A 21,017-nucleotide genomic window follows, 5' to 3' on the forward strand; every position below is an offset into this window, starting at 1 on the left:
AAACCATCTTATTATATCACTATGTCGTATGTATGTAAGTCCTCCCCAGCGTCCTTGCTGAGCTCTTAGAACAACCCCAGTCAGGTGTCGACAGGCTCCTCCTCCCAGAGATCCAGTTACCTGCACCTATCACTCACCTGTTCTTCGGCTGCTCCCTCTCACTGTTTCTCCAGACAACATTCGTCTCCGTGTTTGGAACGCAGCAGGATTTTGTTTTGCGGCAACGACAGGTTTCCTACGTCCGACAACCAACAGATCGCGGAGTGGAGGTTATTGCAGGGTAACATGGCTGGTTGATCCTTGAGGTGTTCAGACTTTTACTTTTGTCTCCTGGAGGAGTCGTCTGAAAACACAACAGAGTAGTAAGTCTAACTTCTTTATCTACGATCTGTGCCAAAGTTTGAACAATAAGATTAATTCTTCTTTTTCACATGATTAATATTAATTTCCTCTCACTTGGATCAGAGTAAATTATTTACCTGGACTGAGCTAAAACATTGGTAGTTGTTACCATAATACACAAGTAATTATTGTCATTAAGTTAATGTTTAACTCAAAGAAACAAGCATTTTTCTGTATAAAGGTTGACAGATTGAGTCCGAGTCTGTTTCACTCACAAAGGCAAGATTACAATCATTCATCTGATAAGAGTGATTTGTAATTTAACATGATAGCTTCATTGCTTTCAAAACGCTTACTCAGGAGTGTCGAGCAAAGTCCACCGGGTCTGTTTCGGCTTCTATTCTTCATAAACTATAAAGTATCATGTTGTTTGGTATCAAAGCGTTACAAACTTTTATCAATGTATTATCATATAGTTTTATCTGTATTTATTTTTGTTTTATTTAATATCCATTAAAGGCTGCTTCTTCACCACCATCAATGAAAATACTGCTTGTACAATGGATGGAAATAAACAAAACACACATTTTTAAGTATCAAAGAATGTAATAATAACTTAATAACTTAATATTTTTGATGAAAACTAAATAAAATCAATCTACCGAGATTATAATTGTACCACTTCACACCTTACACAAAGGCCCACCCTTTTTCCTCAAATCAATGTCCACTAAACTCCTGCCGGGTCATTAATAAGTAAATGTTTTAATAATCACAAGTCAGAAAATGCAAGTTGGAAATAATGAGTCAATCTATAATTATCACAAGTATACAGTACATTTGGATTTACATTAATGAGAGAATATCTTGTGTCTTCAACGGAAATGTGGTCGTTTGTTGATTAGCATTGATGCTAGCTTTCAGCCAAAAAAACAAGTTATTTCCAAACAAAGAAAAAATACTGTATTTAAGTGAAAGCGTGACTTGACTTGACCAAAGTCAAAGTGTGAAAGTCTTTCGCACTTCGACTTGTTCAAGCGAGGACTTGTCGTCGTCACAAGGATTTGTTGTCATTGGCGATGACATGACGACTGTCGTCCAACCTCATTCCACGGATAGAATCAGAGTCAAAAACTAAAAGAGTGTTAATAAATCCAGATGAAAATAAAGTCTATGTTGTGCTTTAATTGTGTATTAAATTTTTTAATATATTGTTGTGACTGACGCAGAAAAGGTGAAGGGTTTAAGCAGAGAGGCCTCTTGACATCAGGTTGACAGCACATGTCCTGCTCCGCCCTCACCTCGAGTCTGAAACCTGGAGGAATGCCAGCAGTGAGAACAATAGCAGGCAGGGAAGATAACAGTGATACTGACAGAAAATGGAAGCAAAGCGGCAATCAAAATAAGACTAGTTTTGTCTGTGCTCAATTCTGGAAAACAACTCCTAGTTTGGGGAGAGAAAATGTATATTAATGCATCTTGCACCGGTCTGACCGTAACCCTAACCCTTCCCCTTCCCCTTCCTCTTCCCCTTCCCCTTCCCCTTCCCCTTCCCCTTCCCCTTCCCCTTCCCCTTCCCCTTCCCCTTCCCCCTCCCCTTCCCCTAACCCTAACCCTTCCCCTTCCCCTTCCCCTTCCCCTTCCCCTTCCCCTTCCCCCTCCCCTTCCCCTAACCCTAACCCTTCCCCTTCCCCTTCCCCTAACCCTAACCCTAACCCTTCCCCTTCCCCTTCCCCTTCCCCTTCCCCTTCCCCTAACCCTAACCCTAACCCTTCCCCTTCCCCTTCCCCTTCCCCTTCCCCTTCCCCTTCAGCTTCCCCTTCCCCTTCCCCTTCACCAAACCCAAACCCAAACCCAAACCCTTACCCTTACCCTTACCCTTACCCTTATCCTAACCCTAACCCTGAACCTATCAATAGCACACACTGATCTGCTTGCTTAAAGAGACACACACATTACTGTTGTTACAAAAGGTTAAAGGTGGCAAGGCTCACCTTTCCTTACACGCACTTAACCTTAACATCCGGAGACAAAAGGTACTTTGATCCTAAGAATGTGCTTGAATTGTGCAACAGCAAGTCCAGAAAGACACACTGACACTGTTTTGTTTGTGTCGTGCTGCCGCTTATATAACTACGTGCCCTTGACTAACATCAACTCAAAAGAAAAAAAGTCAACCTGATGCAAATCTAGGAACATCATGGATGTTATTGTTCAAGCGAGTGGATCTAGTGACACGGCTCATATCAACCTGCTGTCTGCGAGCTCACAGATCAGGCCCCCGGACTATCAGCACAACACCTGGTTCAGCGCAGTGGAAGAACAGGCTGCACTCACGACTACGCCTCGACTTGGCATACTTAGAAGCTCTCAAAGTTTTACCACCAGGGTTTTACAGAAGAGAATGTCTTCATTCAAGTCTCATTATTAGTCTTGCTGTGTAATTTACTTTCTCTGCTGCTGCTAGCACGTCAAGTGAATCTGTCGTCCGTCAGTTTGTGAATGTAGCGTCTTATCACCCAGCTTGCTGTTGTATTTGTTTTATAAAGAAGGTAATGCACACTTCTCAAAACAGTTTGTTGAAAGAGATTTTGTGCTCAAACAACATGAAAATGTCAATTAAAACTCCACAGAACCAGGGAAGTGGTGCTGAACTGGTGCTGGGACTCAAAAGTGGGTCACAGAGATGTTTACAGTGGCCTCAAGGCATTTGCCTGGGTTTAAAAAAAAGCTTTTGGTTTGTTTTACTTCTGAGAGAATGTACTTGTAAACCTTTACTAGTTGTCATGATTTCAACAAAATAAATGTTTGTTTTTTAAAGCATTCCAAACACATTGATAAGAAATGATAATGCATTTGTAAGGATTATAGGCAACGTGATGATGGTTCAATTATCAGGTCCTTTAACTTATTACAAGCTTTATTAAGTATTATAAGTTGTTTAGCTTTAAGTTAAATTGTAAATAACATTGTTATTACAAATAACATTGTATTTGGTTGATTTGAACATTTATTTGTAAAACTTACAAAACAGGTTTAACGTTAATTTTCTGGCCACTGATCTTTGACTACTTTAACTTCTTCTACTGTTGATAACATGAGAGTAGTTTGTTCTTTCTTATCCTGTGGTTATCAAAAAGAGGAAATCATACTGCAGCAAATGTAGATTTATATCCCCGTGTGGATATGATTATTTTCTTAACTCATTTTGTTGGGATTTCACAATGGATGAATAATCATATACCACATCAAGAAAGTCTATTGTAATGACCCATGGGCTTCAATTATTATATCGTTATAATCATTATTACAACAATACTTCTTAGATTAGATCATGAGAAGTTGCAACAATGAAGCAACACCAACATTCATGATTGACTTCATGACAATTTTGTTTATTTTCGGAAATTTCGGAAATACCTGGTCTCTAAATTTTCTTCTTGCCTCTCCTCAGGTGGATGCCTTGAGCCATGAATAACCGAGGACCTCAGTCAAGGCCAGCCAAGTGAGTGCGCCCCACATTCTTTCTGCTCCTCGGTGTAGACTTTACTCTCTGGTTATCCAGAGTAATTGTCAGACGGACCAGGGGAATCACTAACTCAGTGTGCAGTGAGTGGTGAGGGTCAGGGACCTCGGGCACAGAGAGCCTCTGTGGAGAACTGTTTACTTTGCCTGCCTTCTCCACCTCCTCCTCTCCCTTTTCCACTCGCCCTCCTTCTTCCCCGACTGGTCCATATGCTCGGAATCTCAGGCTAATCTCTCCGTGAGCTGGACAGTCGGCTCGGGACTCTTTGGATCAGTCACGTTGGCTTTTTTTTTTAAGGATTCAATTCTTTTGGAGTTGAAGAGACTTCGTAGCATCTGAAGGTGTTGGGGAGAAGATGAAGGGTGCTCAGCGTAACCCTGTCCCTTCTTGTTATTGCAGTGGAGTGGCCAGATCGGACAGTAAACTCAGCGCCAAGGCCCTGTACGGTGAGTAAGCATGTTGACGTGCTGGTTTACTGGCACAGGATTCATTTATTCTTTGTTTTATCGGAACTTATTTTGATGGAGCTCTGCCAAATTTACCTTTAAAATATTATCTAAAACCAAGAAAACAGAAAAATCCTCAGGAAATTACAGTTTAACAGTAAATGATTAAATAGATAAGAGCTGCATATGTTCAAGAAAAAATATATTGTTGCACCCAAATAATGTATAAAAATGGACACATTAGGAATAATTGTAAATAAGTGAAGAGAGTTAGAAAGTGAAAGTTATTTGTGCTGAGGTTATATATTTTTAAAGGTTAAACTAATGGTATTTGATATTTTAATGCTTTTATCAGTCAGAATGTAAAATTTAATTGAAAGCCTTCTATTTATAATCATTTATTTGACCACTCCAAGCAGTTGATCCCAATTCTTCGCTGCTTATCTTTCAATGTAATGAGAAATTCTCTTTCCCGAGCCAGTTGAAATGACCCCCACTGAGAGCTCATAACATTGGAGTTTCATTTAAAAAATGAATTATTGAAGCAGATTAACTCACCTTTTCATTAATACTCTTGTTACGTATTAAGAACAGGACGTTCCATACACCTTAAAGTCCTCCATGAGAATTTCTGCTTCCTTCCTAATCTATCATCAAAAAAAAGATCAGGAGTTAAGTCCAAAATAAAACAGTTTCATTATTAGAAAAGCACTCAGAGAGCTCAGAACTCCATCAAGCAGCTCAATTTCACCAATTTCCCAAATTGTTTCTTCTCCTTTTCGAAAGACAACGATGAAACTGTTTGTCTTTCTCTTCTCTACCAATTATTTTATCTTAATGTAATGCCTTAAAGCATTTGAAAACAATAGTTTAAACTTCTTGATGGGACATGATGTCAATTGCACAACACAGTAGAAAGTCATTTGACTACGTTCAGCATTATCAAGGACAACATTTTTTAGATTTACTGAAAACTTCCTTTAAATCTGTGCACAAACATCCAGAAGTATTTCGTGAACAGACAGAACCTGAACTCTTGCCAGAGATAACGAGGAACTAGTGAAACCTGCAGATCAGCTGTTGCAGGTCGTAATGAAGCTTGAGGGCATAAATGAACAATGTGTTTTTTACCTGCATCTTTTCTTAGCCCTTGTTGTTCTTCTAAGCTACTTAAGATAAGATCTGGATAGCAAGTAAAACATACAAGTAGAAAAAACCCAGAATAATGTAAAATAAATAATGAAAATATCTAAATATTCACATAATTTCTTTGCTGTTTATTATAAGTGTCTAGAAGGTGTTTTATTTTGGAAAAAGACCAGATTTTAATTAATTTTAAAGTTTACTCAAACATTTAACCTGTAAACTAGTTCAAATGAGTGAAACACAAACTTAAACAACATTTCTGTTTCAAATAAAAAATCCTTAAACACCAACTCGCTCACACAAGGTCAAGCTAGGAGACACACACATACAGCACACCATCGTCGGCATACAACCAAACATACATAGACACAAATACACATACTTTATTTTTCCAGTTTTAATCTAAAGGTCGCTCTGTGAATACATTGTGGACTAACAATCGTTGTGTAAGTGTGTCTTACTTTACACATCACATGCCTGTCACTGGAATAGCTTAAAGAGAGCAATCCTTTTCTTTTTTTAAAGATTTTATTATTTTATTATCTTTTCTAGGATTACAGGCAAACAGATAAACAAATGACAAGTACAATGTGGTTGAAAAAATCCAGCAGTTTCACTTTGTTGCTGCAACTAAACCCGATAAGAAAGATAAGATGAGGTGAAGGTCTGACTGATCACAAATGGAATATGAGGGAATTTGGCTCTCAAAGTGTCGAATGTGTCCTTCATGACAGTCGTGTTTAGACCTGTTAAACATACTAAGATTCATAGGTCATGTGGCAGAGAAGCTAAAGGCATGTGGAAGACAAGGTGAAGAATGACGTCTGGGGTTACTGTGGACGCATGTTTTTGCAAGAGACTCCGTATAAACCAGCTTAGACTTTGCTTTATTTCCACCTGTCATAAGATTTATAACTTGTCTTGATGCATTTCATCCCAAGCATACTTGCACATGGGTGTGATCATCAGAGAGTACTGTGCATGTTAGTGGGGGTAAAGGGTGCGTCACTGTAAAACCAGTGGTTGGAACAGGGCGGGGATGCCCATGTTGTCAGGTGAATAAAGGGCACATTGAGAAGCGGAAAGGAAGAGCCTAAGTCTGCCTTAATAGTCCCTCCCTCGGCGGCCTCAGACATTAGCTCACCTCATCAGCACCTCACTTCCTACATTCCCCCTCGCATTCAAACAGTAGGTCTGATGTATGGATGCCAGTTTCCAAGTTTAGCCACGTTCTAAATAATGTGCCCCTTGTGATCTGCGAAGGGATTTTGGCTCACAGACCAGTCCAGGAAGAGCAACAGCAAGTGTTGCTTCTTCTCAATTTCTCCCTCGCTGTGTTTATCCTGTGTTGTTTTCTTTTGGTCGGCCTCGTGTGGCAGATGGTCTCCACGAGGGCTTCACTGCAGGACAACGAAAACACGCCTGTTACCTCGACCCTCAGAGGCGGGAGAGAAGCGTGTACTGGCTCTGGATATTTTGGTCGGCTTAACACAATTTTTAAGCATGAATTCCTTCTTATTTTATCTCAAGTAGGCAACATATCTTCATGGTTATTCACAACACTACACAACCTCTGGAATAGCCAGGTGATAACTGAAGGTGGATGGATGGATACTCAGGATAGATTGATAGATGGATACTGTAGATAAATGGAAAGAGAGATACTGTAGATAGATGGATAGATAATGTAGATAAATAGATAGATAGTTAGTTATATAGATCGATACATTGATAGATACATTCATAGATAGATACTGTAGATAAATGGAAAGAGAGATACTGTAGATAGATGGATAGATAATGTAGATAAATAGATAGATAGTTAGTTATATAGATCGATACATTGATAGATACATTCATAGATAGATAAGTACACAAATAGATACAGAGATACATAGACAGACAAATATATATATACATAAATAAAAAGTTAGATACATAGTAACTTAGATGTAGATATATAGGTAGAAAGATAAATAGATATATACATAATTAAATAGATACATAGATAAATACAAAGATCTATACATAGATAGCACCACACAACAAGGTCTAAAATCGACTATTACACTACACGTTACATATTTAAAAAAAATGTACGTATTCTTTGTCCCTCAACGATTCAAATACGAACCAGGCAAGTTGTCTGCTGGACACGGGTCATTTATGGAACAGATTATTATCTTCCAAACGGTCGTGTTGTTGTTGGTCATTGACTCGGTGGACCTAAGTGGCTCTTATTGCAAGTTGTCGCAGCGCCGTGAATCGATTGGCATAAATGTCAGTCATTAATAAGACATGTCAGAGGCTCGTCTTTCAGAGAGAGACACCTGACGCTCGTGGAGCCAAGCAGGAAAGAACGGGGAGGAAACTGGTAAAAGAGGCACCTCTTACATCATTTTGAAGTCAACACATAGAGGGGGGGGTAAGAAACTACTCACTGAAGTGCACTTCAATATTTGACCTATGATACGCCCTTATAGTTGCTATTCTGTACACAGTTCTGTTAGAACGTCGGGTTGTGACTCCGTACTGGGTGAGACGCCAGTACAGTTGATAGGTACATGTTCTCATTTAGCTGTAATTGTTACCTACCAACTATTCAACTGGCAAATAGGTCAGTGAGCACACTGGCACACTCGTATAAAATGTGGCAGCTGAAACAATGGCAGCGTCTCGCAGTGTACGTCAGTCGTGCTGGTCTCAGGTAACAATACATACTCATTATATATATCACACTCACACAGATTTACAGTACTATTGGTTTCTATGATAGAAGGTGTGGACGAAATGTAATCTGATTAAATTCCACAAAAGGCCAGACTTGCGATGTCTCTTCATTGTCTTAAGTATTATTTCAGACATTAATACTAGTTTCTTCTTTGGCCTCCTGTCAAGCGCTCTCTACTTCTTTTACTCTCCAATGTATTTTTTAACAGAATAGCTTAAATGGCAAGATTCTATCTATTTTAAAGGAGACGGTTGAATAAGAATCTATCGCTGTTGTAAATCAAGATTGTTTTTTATACGATTGTTGGCGTCAACTTTTTATAACGTCCTGGTTGTTTTAAGGTTGTGATTGCAAAGTGCTTGAACTTTGATCGAGAGCAAAAATCGGTTTCTTGTCAACAACTTGCCAACAGCTATTAAAGAAAATAAAATCCCTGAGACAATGCATACCTCTGCCATGAAGCTATTTTCAAATGCCTTTAAAAAAAAATGGCATGAGATGTTGCTTTATTCTAGAGTCCTTGAAATAACAACATATTTTTAAATTTGAAAAGTACAAAATACAATAATCTTTTTCTTTTTTTATTTAAATACTTAGTACTCAGCCATTTTGGTTTGTTTCACTAACATTCGCTTACATACATACATTATGTAAGCGGACTATTAGACGTGTTAATGAACATTCTAAATCATGTAGCAATAAAACCAACAACTGGCAACACTAACGGAGATAACTTGGTAAAACATGTAAAAAGCAAATTAACAATACATTCTGGATTTTCTCTCTCATCAACAGAGCAAAGGAAAAAATATTCCAACTCCAATTTCATCATGCATGAGACGTCACAGTATCACGTGGAGGTAAGAGTGGACAAGTTATATGGTGAGAATAAAATGCTTGAACCTCCGATACTACGTTTTATAGCGTTACAAAGAGTTTTGTCGGGGGGGGTTTATATAAACTTTATAAACTTTTCGAAAAATTGAATGTTAAAACTGTAATCTTTTATCAAGTCTCTATTTGAATCAGCTTAAATGTACATTTCAAACATTTATTTTAAATTAATTAAGGGCAAATTAAAGGGAAGTTTACTTTGGATGTTGCTTTTATTCACATGCATTTTTTATTAAATATATTTTGCCAGCCAAGGAGACAAATAAAAAGAAAAGAGACATTTTTTCAACTAAAACTCTTCATCAAAACTTCAACATGTTTTGAGTCTCTATTTTCTTTTAAATTTTAGAAGTCAGAATATCCATATTTCCAACAGGTCTTGAACAACATTGAAGATCAAATAAACAGATGTTTCAAATATTAAAATCGAGAATGGATTGCGGTTCAAAAACAGGACACTTCTGTTAGAGAATTAGTTTACAAATTACTCCGATCATGTGACTAAGATTTGAGTAAATCTGTTGCTTTATAAAAAAAAATAAAAAAAAAATAAGCAAGATAACGCAGCACTTACAGGAGCCTCGTGTTAAAGCAATAAACCGGTTCCTGCAGCCTTGAGGGTATTTGTAAACGCCCCCTTTGTTCTATTTTCACATGGATTTCTTTTTAATAACATTGATCCTCAGCACCTTTCAACCTTCGTCATGGACAAGACGGAGTCCATCGCCACAGTGGAGGATGCCATTCGAAAACTGGGCGTCCTGGATTCGAAGGACAAAATTTGGACCCAGGAAATGCTCCTGCAGGTCACCGACAAGGCCGTTCGCTTGTTGGACTGTGAAACACAGGTACATAAGTACAACTCACCTGTGAAGCACAATTAAACACTATTAAAAAACCATGTATTTGGATCTTAATTTTGCAACTTTTTGAGCATTTTTCCTACAAATTGACAAACATAAATGAAACGTATCTGTGTAAATATCATGTTTAAGAAGACAAGTCTATTATTCTCAGATTGATTTATGATCACTATCATGTATCCATTCAGCTCTGAGCAAATATGAACGACTCCCGAAACATTTGCTTAATGGACTCTACTAGCAGGACTTTGTTGTTTGCCTGCAGGAGGAGTTGGAGAACTTCCCCCTCCCCACCATCCACCTGTGTCAGGCGGTGCTGAATCGGACCCGATACCCCTCTGTGCTGCTGCTCGTGTGTCAGGACAATGAGCAGCATAAACCAGACATCCACTTCTTCCACTGCGATGAAGTCGAGGTGGGTCTGGACACAGTTGCCGTTGGATCGGTTTACATTGGCTATTGTCTCGGCAGTTGTGGATAAGTCTGTGTTTTATTCCATTCATAAATCCAATGGGCTCGCGTCTGAAAGAAAGCTCGTATTTCACAGCTGCAAGAGGGTTTATAATAGTTGTTTATCATGATGATAATTGTATACAAAAAAATAATACTAGCAAAGGTGCTAATTCAAATGATAAAGGATGCCTTTTTTTATATTCTCTGTGAATTGAAACCCTCTTGTTTATTTCAACATCTAGTTGCACTAAACATCGCACTGGTTGCATCATCCTTTAATAAGCTTAGTCATATCCATCTATACAACCCATTCCATAGCTTATACTAGGTCTGGTCGCGTGAAGAATTCTAGCTCCCAAGAAATCTCTTTAGCTATTGTGGGAGAACACCAAGGTGTTCCCTGACCAACCAGGAGACATCGTTTTGTGAACGTTTTTTGGGTCTTCCACTTCTTTTTTTCCTCCAAGTTGGGCATGCTTAGGGTACCTCCTGAGCTATGAGGCATCAGGCACAGGTGGAGCAGCAGGTGACCTGCTCAAGAATTCCACCGTCTCTTGCCGATTGAAACTGGGATAGGCTGCAGCCCCCCAGCAACCTATAAGGGAAACAACTGAAGAAAACAAATGAATGACCAACTATGTCACACTAGTCTGTCTGGCAATATAACCAAGATACTTTTCTCCACCTGGTTAAGGATGTCTTGGAGACGACCTTCCATTTTTGGATTTAGAGTTTTAGGGCAACCAACAGCACTATATCATCCGCAAAAGGAGTAACTTCCGAAGCTACGCATTGCTGCGCTTAGAAATTCTATTCATAGAAATTGTAGAGAACAACTGGTTGAAGAACCAGTGAGGAGGGGCAGCCCTGGTGGAGTGCAACCCTCACTCAAAAATACATCTTACCCATACCCCCACTTAAATTGAGGGGATGTAAATTAGTTTGTGTGGCACAAAATACAAATCAATGTTAGCCAATTTGGTAAGAATAATGGCCTTAATGGCCAAATGTCCCAAGGAATATAAACCAATAAACGCTCAACCATTTGAAGCTCCTTCTTTGGCCCATTTATAAATGTTTGAGGCTTTCACATTTAACCTCCTGAAGTTGTATTTCAACCCCCAATGATTGCTTGACGAGCACATGTTTCCTCCTGCAGGCCGACATGGTCCACGCAGATATAGACAGTGCCATAGGAGACAACAAACACGGGAAGAAAATGAGGCTTCAGACACTGAAGTAAGAACACGAAGAAATATTCACGTTGGTAAATGATTGATGCGAAAACAAGTTTTCATTATTCAGGATCAACCAGGAGAAAATAAAGCGTCATCGAGAGACCATCTTACCTTCCTCGGCCCCTCGGGGCCAGCCACCGGCAGCGACCGGAAGAGTCGCCGCGCCGACTCAACAGGGTAAGAAGTCAAGTTTTGTGCCTTCAAATGCATGGAAGTCTTGACTGTCGCTGTTGCTTGTTTTAGCTAAACGAGCTTCCGGGCAAAACGACCCGGAGTCTCACGAAAAGCTGGCTCAGCGAATCGAGAAGGACGTGGTGAGTGTTGACTTGTCACCCGTCTGTACGTTACTCACCCTCTGTCAGGGTCTCCTAATGTCACGTTCATCACACGAGAACTGAAGGTTTGTTCCCCCCTCAGCAAATTCTCAACTGCGCCCTGGACGACATTGAGATCTTTGTGGCGCGGTTGCAAAAAGCAGAGGAGGCTTTTTCTCAGCTCAACCAGCGCAACAAGAGTAAGAAGAATAAGAAGAAAGGACCAGCAGGTCTGTCTCCCTTTCTTCTGACGTGGTGTTGAGAATACAGTGACGATATTCCTCTATATTGCTCACGTAACTGTGTCTGTCTCTCTGTGTCCTGTGGACGAGGACCAGTAATGGATGTGTGTTTGTGGTGGTAATACATCACTCTCTGTTTACACGGCTGAAGTAATATTGTTACGTGCTAACAACTTATATAAAATATAGTACACATTTGTCAAACTGTGTTCCAGATGGTAAGAAATATGTTTGGGAAATGATAAAAAAGTCATACTTCTTGTTACAGAAAATGTATTCATATATTTTATAATAAATTTGAAAATGCATTTTGTTTTAGGCTGCGACTTATGTCGTTAAAACATGTAACAATGACACCCCTGCTTTAAGCATTCGTTTAAATGTATATATTTTTTAAATATCATCCAAGTATTGATGCTTTTATAACGTCATTTGTAATAATATTACTGCAGCCTTTGCTTTGAATGATGCAGTGTACTGTGGTGTCATAAGTGTGTATAAGTAAGTGTGATGTAGTGTCAAGTGAAAGTTTGTGGGTGTTCACGTCTGCGATCCGGTTGTCATGAGCTCACACTTTAAATTAAGCGTTTCAGCTATTTCAAATTTTAGCCTGCTCACATGGTTTTGAAGGTTATCTACCCACCCTTTAAACAAACGTAATTCATCAATTACACTATGAAAAAAACTCTACAAATTACATTTTTGAAGGAGAAAAATGTCCACCAGACACAAATTTAAGATCACGGAAGGTCACATTGTGATGTTAGGAATATTAGTATTGAAGCATGAATTAAAGTAGATTATCATTAGAGTAAATAGGAAAACACAGATCCAAATATTTTCCCTTGAGCATGGAATCTATTTGTGTTAAGAAAACACTTTTGGCTGACAAATGTAACCTCACATAACCCATGGAAATTCCCCAAAGTTAGACCCTTTTCATGGAATCGCCCAAAATTCATGTCATTTTAGGAGCAGAAATATAAAAGTGGTAGATAAAAATGAGACGTGACAATCTGACTTGCAGTGTGAGAAACCCTGACGTGGTTTTACTGTGTGTTCGGATCAACTTTGAGATCATCACAGTGATTGTTAAACCTGATCAGACGGTGAAAAGGGATCACCCACGTAACCCTGTAGTCCAAGTGTGGTCATTGTTGCGCCTCTTTTTCAGAGGGCATGCTGACCCTGCGAGCCAAACCCCCCACTGAAGCCGACTTCATTGACAGTCTGCAGAAACTGAAGCTGGCTCTCAACCTCTTGGTGAGTTTCTAATCCGTCCCTCAGGACCCGCACAGACTCCTCTTATTGTGTGTCTGCAACGTCTCCCCCTGCAGGCCAAGCTGAAGAAGCACATACAGAACCCGAGCTCATCCGAGTTGGTGCACTTCCTCTTTGGACCTTTGGATCTGGTGAGTGTATTGTGTGGGCAGATTAAAAGTGTTTTATGTTCCAGTGGATGTAAGAGGATCAAAGTCCATTTCAAACAAGTCTCTTATGTAACCAGAAACGGACTCAAAAGGAATTTACAGAGCCTGTTCAAACAGCTCATGTGTTTGCATTTGTTACAATTAGATATTTCCCGTATTGTTGGTATTTCCCATCACCACACCCACTGGCGCGCTACAAAGCCCTCGCCAGACAGGAGCAGCATGACGCAGGTGCAGGCCGACGTGGACACACCTTCGATACCGCCGAGGAGCAACACTCGGCTGTGATTTAAGGGCCGAGGACTAGGATTCGTTTCAAAGTCTTATGATAACTGATTTACAGTTTTATGGACGCGGCCATTCCTTTCAGTGCAAACAAAGGTTCAGGACAAATCACTTGTCTCCTTCACTGAACAGAAGAAATACAACCCCCCACCATAAGAATGCAGAAGAGCTTTCAGAACTAGTACCTGATTGGACTGAGGAAAGGTCAATAAAACTGGTGTTGGCTGGAAACTATTGCATTTTTGAAATGTAAAAAACAAAAGTTACAGTGACCCAGAATTATCTGCTGTATATGGAATATGCCTTTGGAGAGGGGGGGGGGGGGTCTTTCTTTTTCAACACAGTGTTCCATTGCCATATTGTGGTTCACCTTCCACAGTTTCGCTACTGAATATATTCATAGATTGTTCCAGGCTGCAGTCACACTGTTACTATTGGCTGATTTATTTGAACTCTAGTTAACTTCAACACAACCTTAGGACCTAGTGGGCGGCACTAATTACTGCACCCACCTTACTTATGGTAACAACAAAAAAGTCTCATGATGCATTTCTATACACTGCTCTATTTAGTAACGCAGATTCCTTTCTACAATACTGTATTTATATTTTATGTCTTTTGCAACGCCGTAAATAAGGGATCGACAGCTGTGATGGGTTGGCTGGGCGGCAAAGCATTGTGGTTGCGAAAGATTGAACTTGAAAACTCAAGATTGCATTTGAGATTCAAATAAATGTTGATACATAATTATGTTAGATTTAGACAAGTGGAAAAGAATACAGGAATATTCAGAATGTAACCCCCGCGATAAAGGAGGGTCGACTGTATCTCTAAGGGCCCTGGTTATGTGTCTCTATGGGAATTCAGAATGTACGTTTTTCTGAGTTAGAAACGCGTAAAAAACACTCGACCCGACCCATTTAACGACAAATTCACCCCACATAGTACTGTTCTCTTTTGGGGGGCTCCAGTATGAGGTCAACCTACCTGTAGGCGAAAGCTTAAGTTGGATAACCTAGCTCTTTGTAATGTATGCTAATAACAAAAAGACCTTGATAGGTAGGAGCACATTTTGTTTTTAGATTCATCAATTGAATCTTCTGAGTTTCATCAGAAAAATACTTAATATAATAAAACGTGTTAAAATTGGACAGAGATCAGGACAGGCAAAGAAGAGAGTGCAGCCAGGATGGAACAAATGCTGTAAAAAGTTCTAAGAAGACTCACAGCTGTTAAAAAATGTCACCAGGTGTTGAGGAGCTGTGGAAGTCCTGAACTTGCAAGGTCTGTGGTTTCTCCTCACCTGTGCAAAGACGCCGTGGACTTCCTGCGCGGACACCTGTCGCCTAAAGAGATGACCACCTTCGAGCTGCTCGGGGACGGATGGACCAAACCAAGGTACTTCCCTTCCTAACTTCCTGTGTGAAGCTCAAAGATTCACGTCGTCTTCTTTTTTCTTTTACAGAGCAGAGTGGCCCGAAGACCAGTGTGCTCCTCCTTACTACCCCCGGTTCCGTAACGGCTGGGAGCCACCGGCGGAGTTTTTCAAAACGGCCCCATGGGAAACGGAGACGATCAACGGACCACTGCGCTCTCCCACCAGCCCCAACTACAGGAAGCAGGCGCCTGATGAAGTATGACATTTGGTTTTTATCTCTTTTTTTTATATATCACTTGGTTATTTTAGATCTTTTTCTGTTTTTGTAAAAAAACAAACAAAGCTGTGGGAATTAGGGGAATTAATGGATCCTTTAGCTAAGTATGCTAACTAATTCAGCCAAGCCAAACTCATTCCTAAGCTAAAAATGAAGAATTTACTTTCATATATAAACTATAAGAAAGAGTTAAAAAACATGTTATAACTGTATTAACACATTTGAAATCAGGGGTCGGTAATTATATTTACTGAGGCCGAAAACAGAAATAAATAATTAAAAAAAAGAAGCAAAATAATAAGAAAATACTTAATTATCAGGGACAAAAACAACAAAACATTTTTTTTTAAAGGTTAAAAATAGGTTCTCTTAATTTATTCTATGGTTTATTCTCTTGATTGATCATTATCAAATAAAGTCTAAACAAAGGGATTTCAGATTAAAATGTTAAAACATAAATAAAAGGAAAATAAAAATGTTATACTAGTGTTAAAACAATTATATTTTTTAAGAGGCATTTCTGCATCATTTGTTTTTATAGTCAAACTAACACCACTAGCCTGATGCTTTTCCGTTTAACTTATCTTAAATCTTATTTTTGCAGTTTTATGGAACTCACTCTTCAGGCTCATCAAACGGGTGAGTAGTAAACTATTTTATATATATTTTTAAAAGGTCTTCTAAGCGCTAACTCTCAACAGGTCCAACAATGGAATGACGCGAAAATATGCCAAAATCCGCTACCACTTCGTAGCACGTAATGCCAACGAGCTGTCGGTGCTGCAGGGGGAAGTGCTGGAGGTAAAACCTCGTCCGCGCTCTGCAGCCGCGACACACGACTCAGCATCTGTCCCACAGGTCATAGAAGACGATAAGCAGTGGTGGAAACTACGGAATCGCAGCGGCCAGGCCGGCTACGTCCCGTACAACATCCTGGATGTCGTCAAGTTGGATGAGCCAGACAGTGTTTTCCCGCAGGTACTTAAAGTACAGGAACATCAGAGGACGACACTTTTATTTAGCTCTGAAACTTTCTTTTTGATAAAATACATAAAATCATCAAATATAGATGGATAGATAAACTTTATTGATCCCTCTGGAGATCTCCTTTGGGAAATTGTTTTACAGCTCACAGCAACATAGACGATAGATTCATAAAAACGAAAACAAAGTTCGCAGTGCGCAGAGGATGACTAGTTAGTGTTATCATTGCCTGGACTGTTGACCCTGGTGTTGTTCTAAGTGACTCAAAACCCATGGCTTGGGGGCCAGACACGGCCCTCCAAGTCATTTTATGTGGCCCGCCGGCTCCAATTCAAAGTCTATTATTGTTCATGTTGATATTATAACCTACAAAGATGACATTTTTAAGACAAAGGACTGGTTATGAATTTGTTTGTTGAAGGAGAACAAAGACAGAGATAAATACAATAAATTGAGTGTCAAAGAATGAAGAAAAACTTATCAAAATCGTAATTCTTATTTGGTAAATATACTTTTATTTCAACTTAAAATCTAATTGTCAATGACAAAGGTATTTCTCAGCAGATAGAAATTAAACACATGCTTGCGTGCATACATGCATGCATGGGGACCAAAACACTTACTCTGCAGATTATATCTACTTATATCACTTTATTTCCTTTTCTGATTGACTTTTGTTGAACCAGTAAAGACTTAAGTGATTCACAGTAATGCCTGCAAGCGATTGGGTTGACTTTCTGGCCGCAACACAAAAATGCCTGTAGAGACGAGGGACAGAACCGGTTTTCACAACGACAATGTTTTTCCCATGAATTCTCACGTGGTTGTGCTTTGATGCAGGGCTTCAGGACGTCGGCGCCGGGCTCCCCCATCCATGGAAACATGGACAAAAGTCAGTGAGAGTATTATTCAAGTATTATTCAAAGTGAAGATGGACGTTGTTTATTTACTCACAGTTCCGGCTTCTAAAGCAGCTCTGGGTGGTTTTGTGTACCTTAATATTTTTGTACTTTTTATAAAACTTGCGATGACACATCAAGTTAAAACTAGTTGAATGACTCATATACCGTGACTTGAGGTGTTTTGTGTGATTTTTATTTTCGCTGTTAAAGTTCTTAGGGATGGTGTGAACGCCCTGGTTGTGGTGGTGCGACTAAAAATCGCATAGAGCTGCTTTAAGTTTATGTTCTGCTGCAATTTGTCTGGAATTAAATACTTTCACATTCCAAACTGCAAAAAAGGGAAAGTAGAAACGGTTGGAATGTCGATGATTTACAACTAAGTATGAAACTCTTCCAGTCTCTTGTCAAGATCTTGGAACCTCTTGCTTCCTCACTAACTTCCTCTAGGTTTCTCAGACATTTCTTCAATCCATCGCTATCTCGACTGCAAATGATTTCGATGAACCAGGTCTTTGTCTGATCATCAACCTTTTGAAAAACCTCCCCAGAGATGGACGACGTCAACAACGAATTATTCATGATCCTGAACACGAAAACTCAAGCACCTGCCAGGAAGTTCCGCGTGGACCGGAGCTCCAGCAGCGGCAGCAGCAGCAGCAGCAGCGTTCCGCTGACCTACGACTCCAGCCCCGAGCAGGTCATGGTCTGGCTCAGCGCCAAGGACTTCTCCAAGTCGTGAGTCTGCAGCTCTACAGGATGATTATGGAGGAGATCAGGTGGATGAAAGTTGAAGCTGGTGTATGTCGCGTGCAGGACCGTGGAGTGTTTGGGGATCCTGACCGGGGCTCAGTTGTTTTCCCTGAACAAGGACGAGCTGAAGGCCGTGTGTGGAGAGGAAGGTTCTCGAGTGTACAGTCAGATGGCCGTGCAGAAGAACGAGCTGGAGGTCAGTCCACAGCTGTGGCTTTATAAAGGCCTTATAAAAGGACTCTGCAGTTCACGAAAATTAAAATTTAATTTCCTACTTGACTAAGAGTTGGGATTATTTTAGCAATGTGTCCCTTTTTAGAGTTAAAGACAAAAATCCATATGACAGTTGCTCAGTTTTATTTGTAAGTAAGTAAGTAAGTAATATTTATTTATATAGCGCTTTTCCAGACCAGGGTCACAAAGCGCTTTAACAATCAAAACAATACTCAAAAAAGTATATACTTTAAAGATCAAGATAATACTGAGAACAACACAGGAGTTCCAGAAAATCAAGGAAAAGCCTGAACAAATAGAAACGTCTTAAGATGTTTCTTAAAGGAGTCAGTAGATCCATCAAGCGCAAAGAGAGAGGAAGATCGTTCCAAAGCTTAGGAGCAACAGCCTGAAAAGATTTCTCTCCTCTGGTCCTGAACCGTGTGCGTGGAACCATAAGTAGATTCTGATCCACAGACCTCAGAGCCCGAGCTGAGGTGTAAGGCTGGATCAGATCAGTGATGTAAGGAGGAGTCTGACCATGAATAGATCTGAAAGTAAGAACCAGAATTTTAAAGTTGATCCTGAAAGAAACTGGAAGCCAGTGAAGAGTTTTAAGGATCGGAGAAATGTCCAAAAACTTTGTCCAAAAACAATCACTTAAAGAGATTCCAATTACCTCCATACTGCTCGTCTGTAACGTACCATTTTAATGACACCACGATAAGAGAAAATATTTGGGAAAAAGCTTTTATGTAGCAGAAACTAAAATGCTATGTGTAGACAGTAGACACTGGGGAGTGTTTCATGTCTGTGTAGCATGTTAGCCTTTTAGCTTCTGCTACAAACCTGCTTAAAATATAGACTTGTTTCACTTTTTTTCCAAATCATTTCTAATGTTGATGCTTCAATACAAGATGGACGTTACAGACGAGCAGTATGGAGGTGTTTGGATGTTTTTAAGAGTCTCTCTTTAGACGAAGAAACGGTTAGCAACCGTGAAATGAACTAACATTTCTGCCTGTTATTCCAAAAAGAGAGTCGGTTGATTATTGATTCATTTTGTTCAGCCCGTGACCTTGACCTCTTAAAGATGTTTGGCTGCTTTGTGCGATAGATTTTATCACCGGGCTCTAGTACTTCTTGTACTTTTTGTAAAAATGTGTTTCAAACTCACCCACACAAGAAGCTTCAGTTCAAAAACGCTGTCAAGGTTACAGAGTTCATGTTTATTCAACATAACCGACGAGATTCACACATGAAATCAATAGAGTAGGTTTGCTTAATAGGAAAACTGTCATCGAGTGTTTAACATCAGTATTATATTCACAGAACGACCTTTAGGTTAAAATAGTTAAAATAAAAAACCAAATCCTTTTAAAAATACATCTCACCATGACTTGAATCGGCAAGAATACAGAGTTTTTTGTGTCTTATTTTGTTTAATGGCATCAGGACATGAGTTTATGGAAAAACTTTCCTTTTTTTAAAATCGTTTTTTATTTTTTTAATAAAACAACTTTCAGACATTTAATCAACAAGATTTATTAATTTTCTTTCCGTGCAATATCAAATACCTCTAGACCTCATTTACTTTCACTATATTGTCCTTGTTTATTTTGTAAATTAATTATTTTACAAATTACGCCCTTTTTTTTCTTGTAAATTTCAGAAATCGGGGGCTGAATCTGCAGAGCTGGTGGAAGTTATGAAGCGACAACTGGAGAGGATCAACTCTGGCAAGAAAGACTGAAGCTTCTCACGGACCACTGATACCCATCATGCTTTGCTTCCCCTCATTTCTGCTTCAATCAATCACGTAGTCTAGATTAAGCACTCAGATGTTGTAAACCATTGTAATTGTATATTTATTTGGTATCTCCCCTTGTATATGTATCCAAGTGTTAATAATGTCGCAAATGTTGTACAGTGTGTCTGCATGTACCGCAAACCAATGAACTGTGTAGTGAGTACGGTCCGCGTCCATGTTGCAATGATATACAGAAGATTAGAGAAATATAGACGTTAAATATTTGTGCCAGGATGAATGACTCGCGTTCGGATTTATAGCCAATTATTTTTGATGGATTACGGTTAGAATTAATAATAAAATGCAAGAAAATCATGAGAGAAATACGCTTTTTCTTAACCGAAACACAACAATTCAACAAAGATCACATGACTTTGCATTAATAAAAAATAATAAATTGTTAAATATGAGTCATAATTAAACATTTAACAAGGTTTTAAATATTATAATAGTTTTATTCAAACAAACACAAACCGAAATTGGCAGCATAGTCCGTGGAAGTGTGAAGTTTTACAGTAAAAGCTGCTCTGTCGAAATAAAAAGGGTCCGATTAAGCCTTTGCCTCGAGTAAAATTTTTAATTGTGAACATCTGAAATGTATTTTTTATTTATTTTTAGAGATCCCTGACTTTTGAGAGAAGCCAGACAATAAAAGCTCCTCAAGCTTCAGTTCTGGTTGTTGATACAAAAACATGAAAATCACCTGTAATGTGATTTTCTGTGCAGTTCTTACCAGAATAAACTCCAATAAATTACATTTTAATTTCACCTTGATAGATCATTGTGACAAAAT

The 21,017-nt window shown here is 39.2% G+C and overlaps 1 protein-coding gene across 2 annotated transcripts; it reads left to right on the forward strand.

The window, feature by feature from the left end:
• The first annotated feature begins 157 nt into the window (after positions 1-157).
• On the forward strand, positions 158-20,539 carry eps8l2 (EPS8 signaling adaptor L2). 2 transcript variants are annotated; one of them, XM_087798018.1, is made up of 21 exons: positions 158-362; positions 3,797-3,847; positions 4,268-4,314; positions 8,987-9,051; positions 9,772-9,933; positions 10,214-10,363; positions 11,561-11,640; positions 11,707-11,816; positions 11,883-11,953; positions 12,057-12,183; positions 13,370-13,458; positions 13,533-13,607; positions 15,160-15,308; positions 15,376-15,544; positions 16,170-16,204; positions 16,267-16,366; positions 16,424-16,543; positions 17,390-17,441; positions 18,000-18,186; positions 18,265-18,397; positions 20,087-20,539. In XM_087798018.1, exons 2-21 carry the CDS (start codon positions 3,813-3,815, stop codon positions 20,165-20,167), a joined length of 2,037 nt encoding a protein of 678 aa, XP_087654144.1. In that variant the 5' UTR covers positions 158-362; positions 3,797-3,812; the 3' UTR covers positions 20,168-20,539. The 2 variants fall into 2 exon arrangements, with proteins under 2 accessions (XP_087654144.1, XP_087654143.1); XM_087798017.1 differs by lacking the exons at positions 158-362; positions 3,797-3,847 and having other exon boundaries at positions 4,092-4,314.
• The last annotated feature ends 478 nt before the right edge of the window (positions 20,540-21,017 follow it).

The sequence above is a fragment of the Callionymus lyra genome, chromosome 8 (assembly GCF_982586985.1).
Source record: "Callionymus lyra chromosome 8, fCalLyr1.hap1.1, whole genome shotgun sequence".
NCBI classification, from domain to species: domain Eukaryota; kingdom Metazoa; phylum Chordata; class Actinopteri; order Syngnathiformes; family Callionymidae; genus Callionymus; species Callionymus lyra.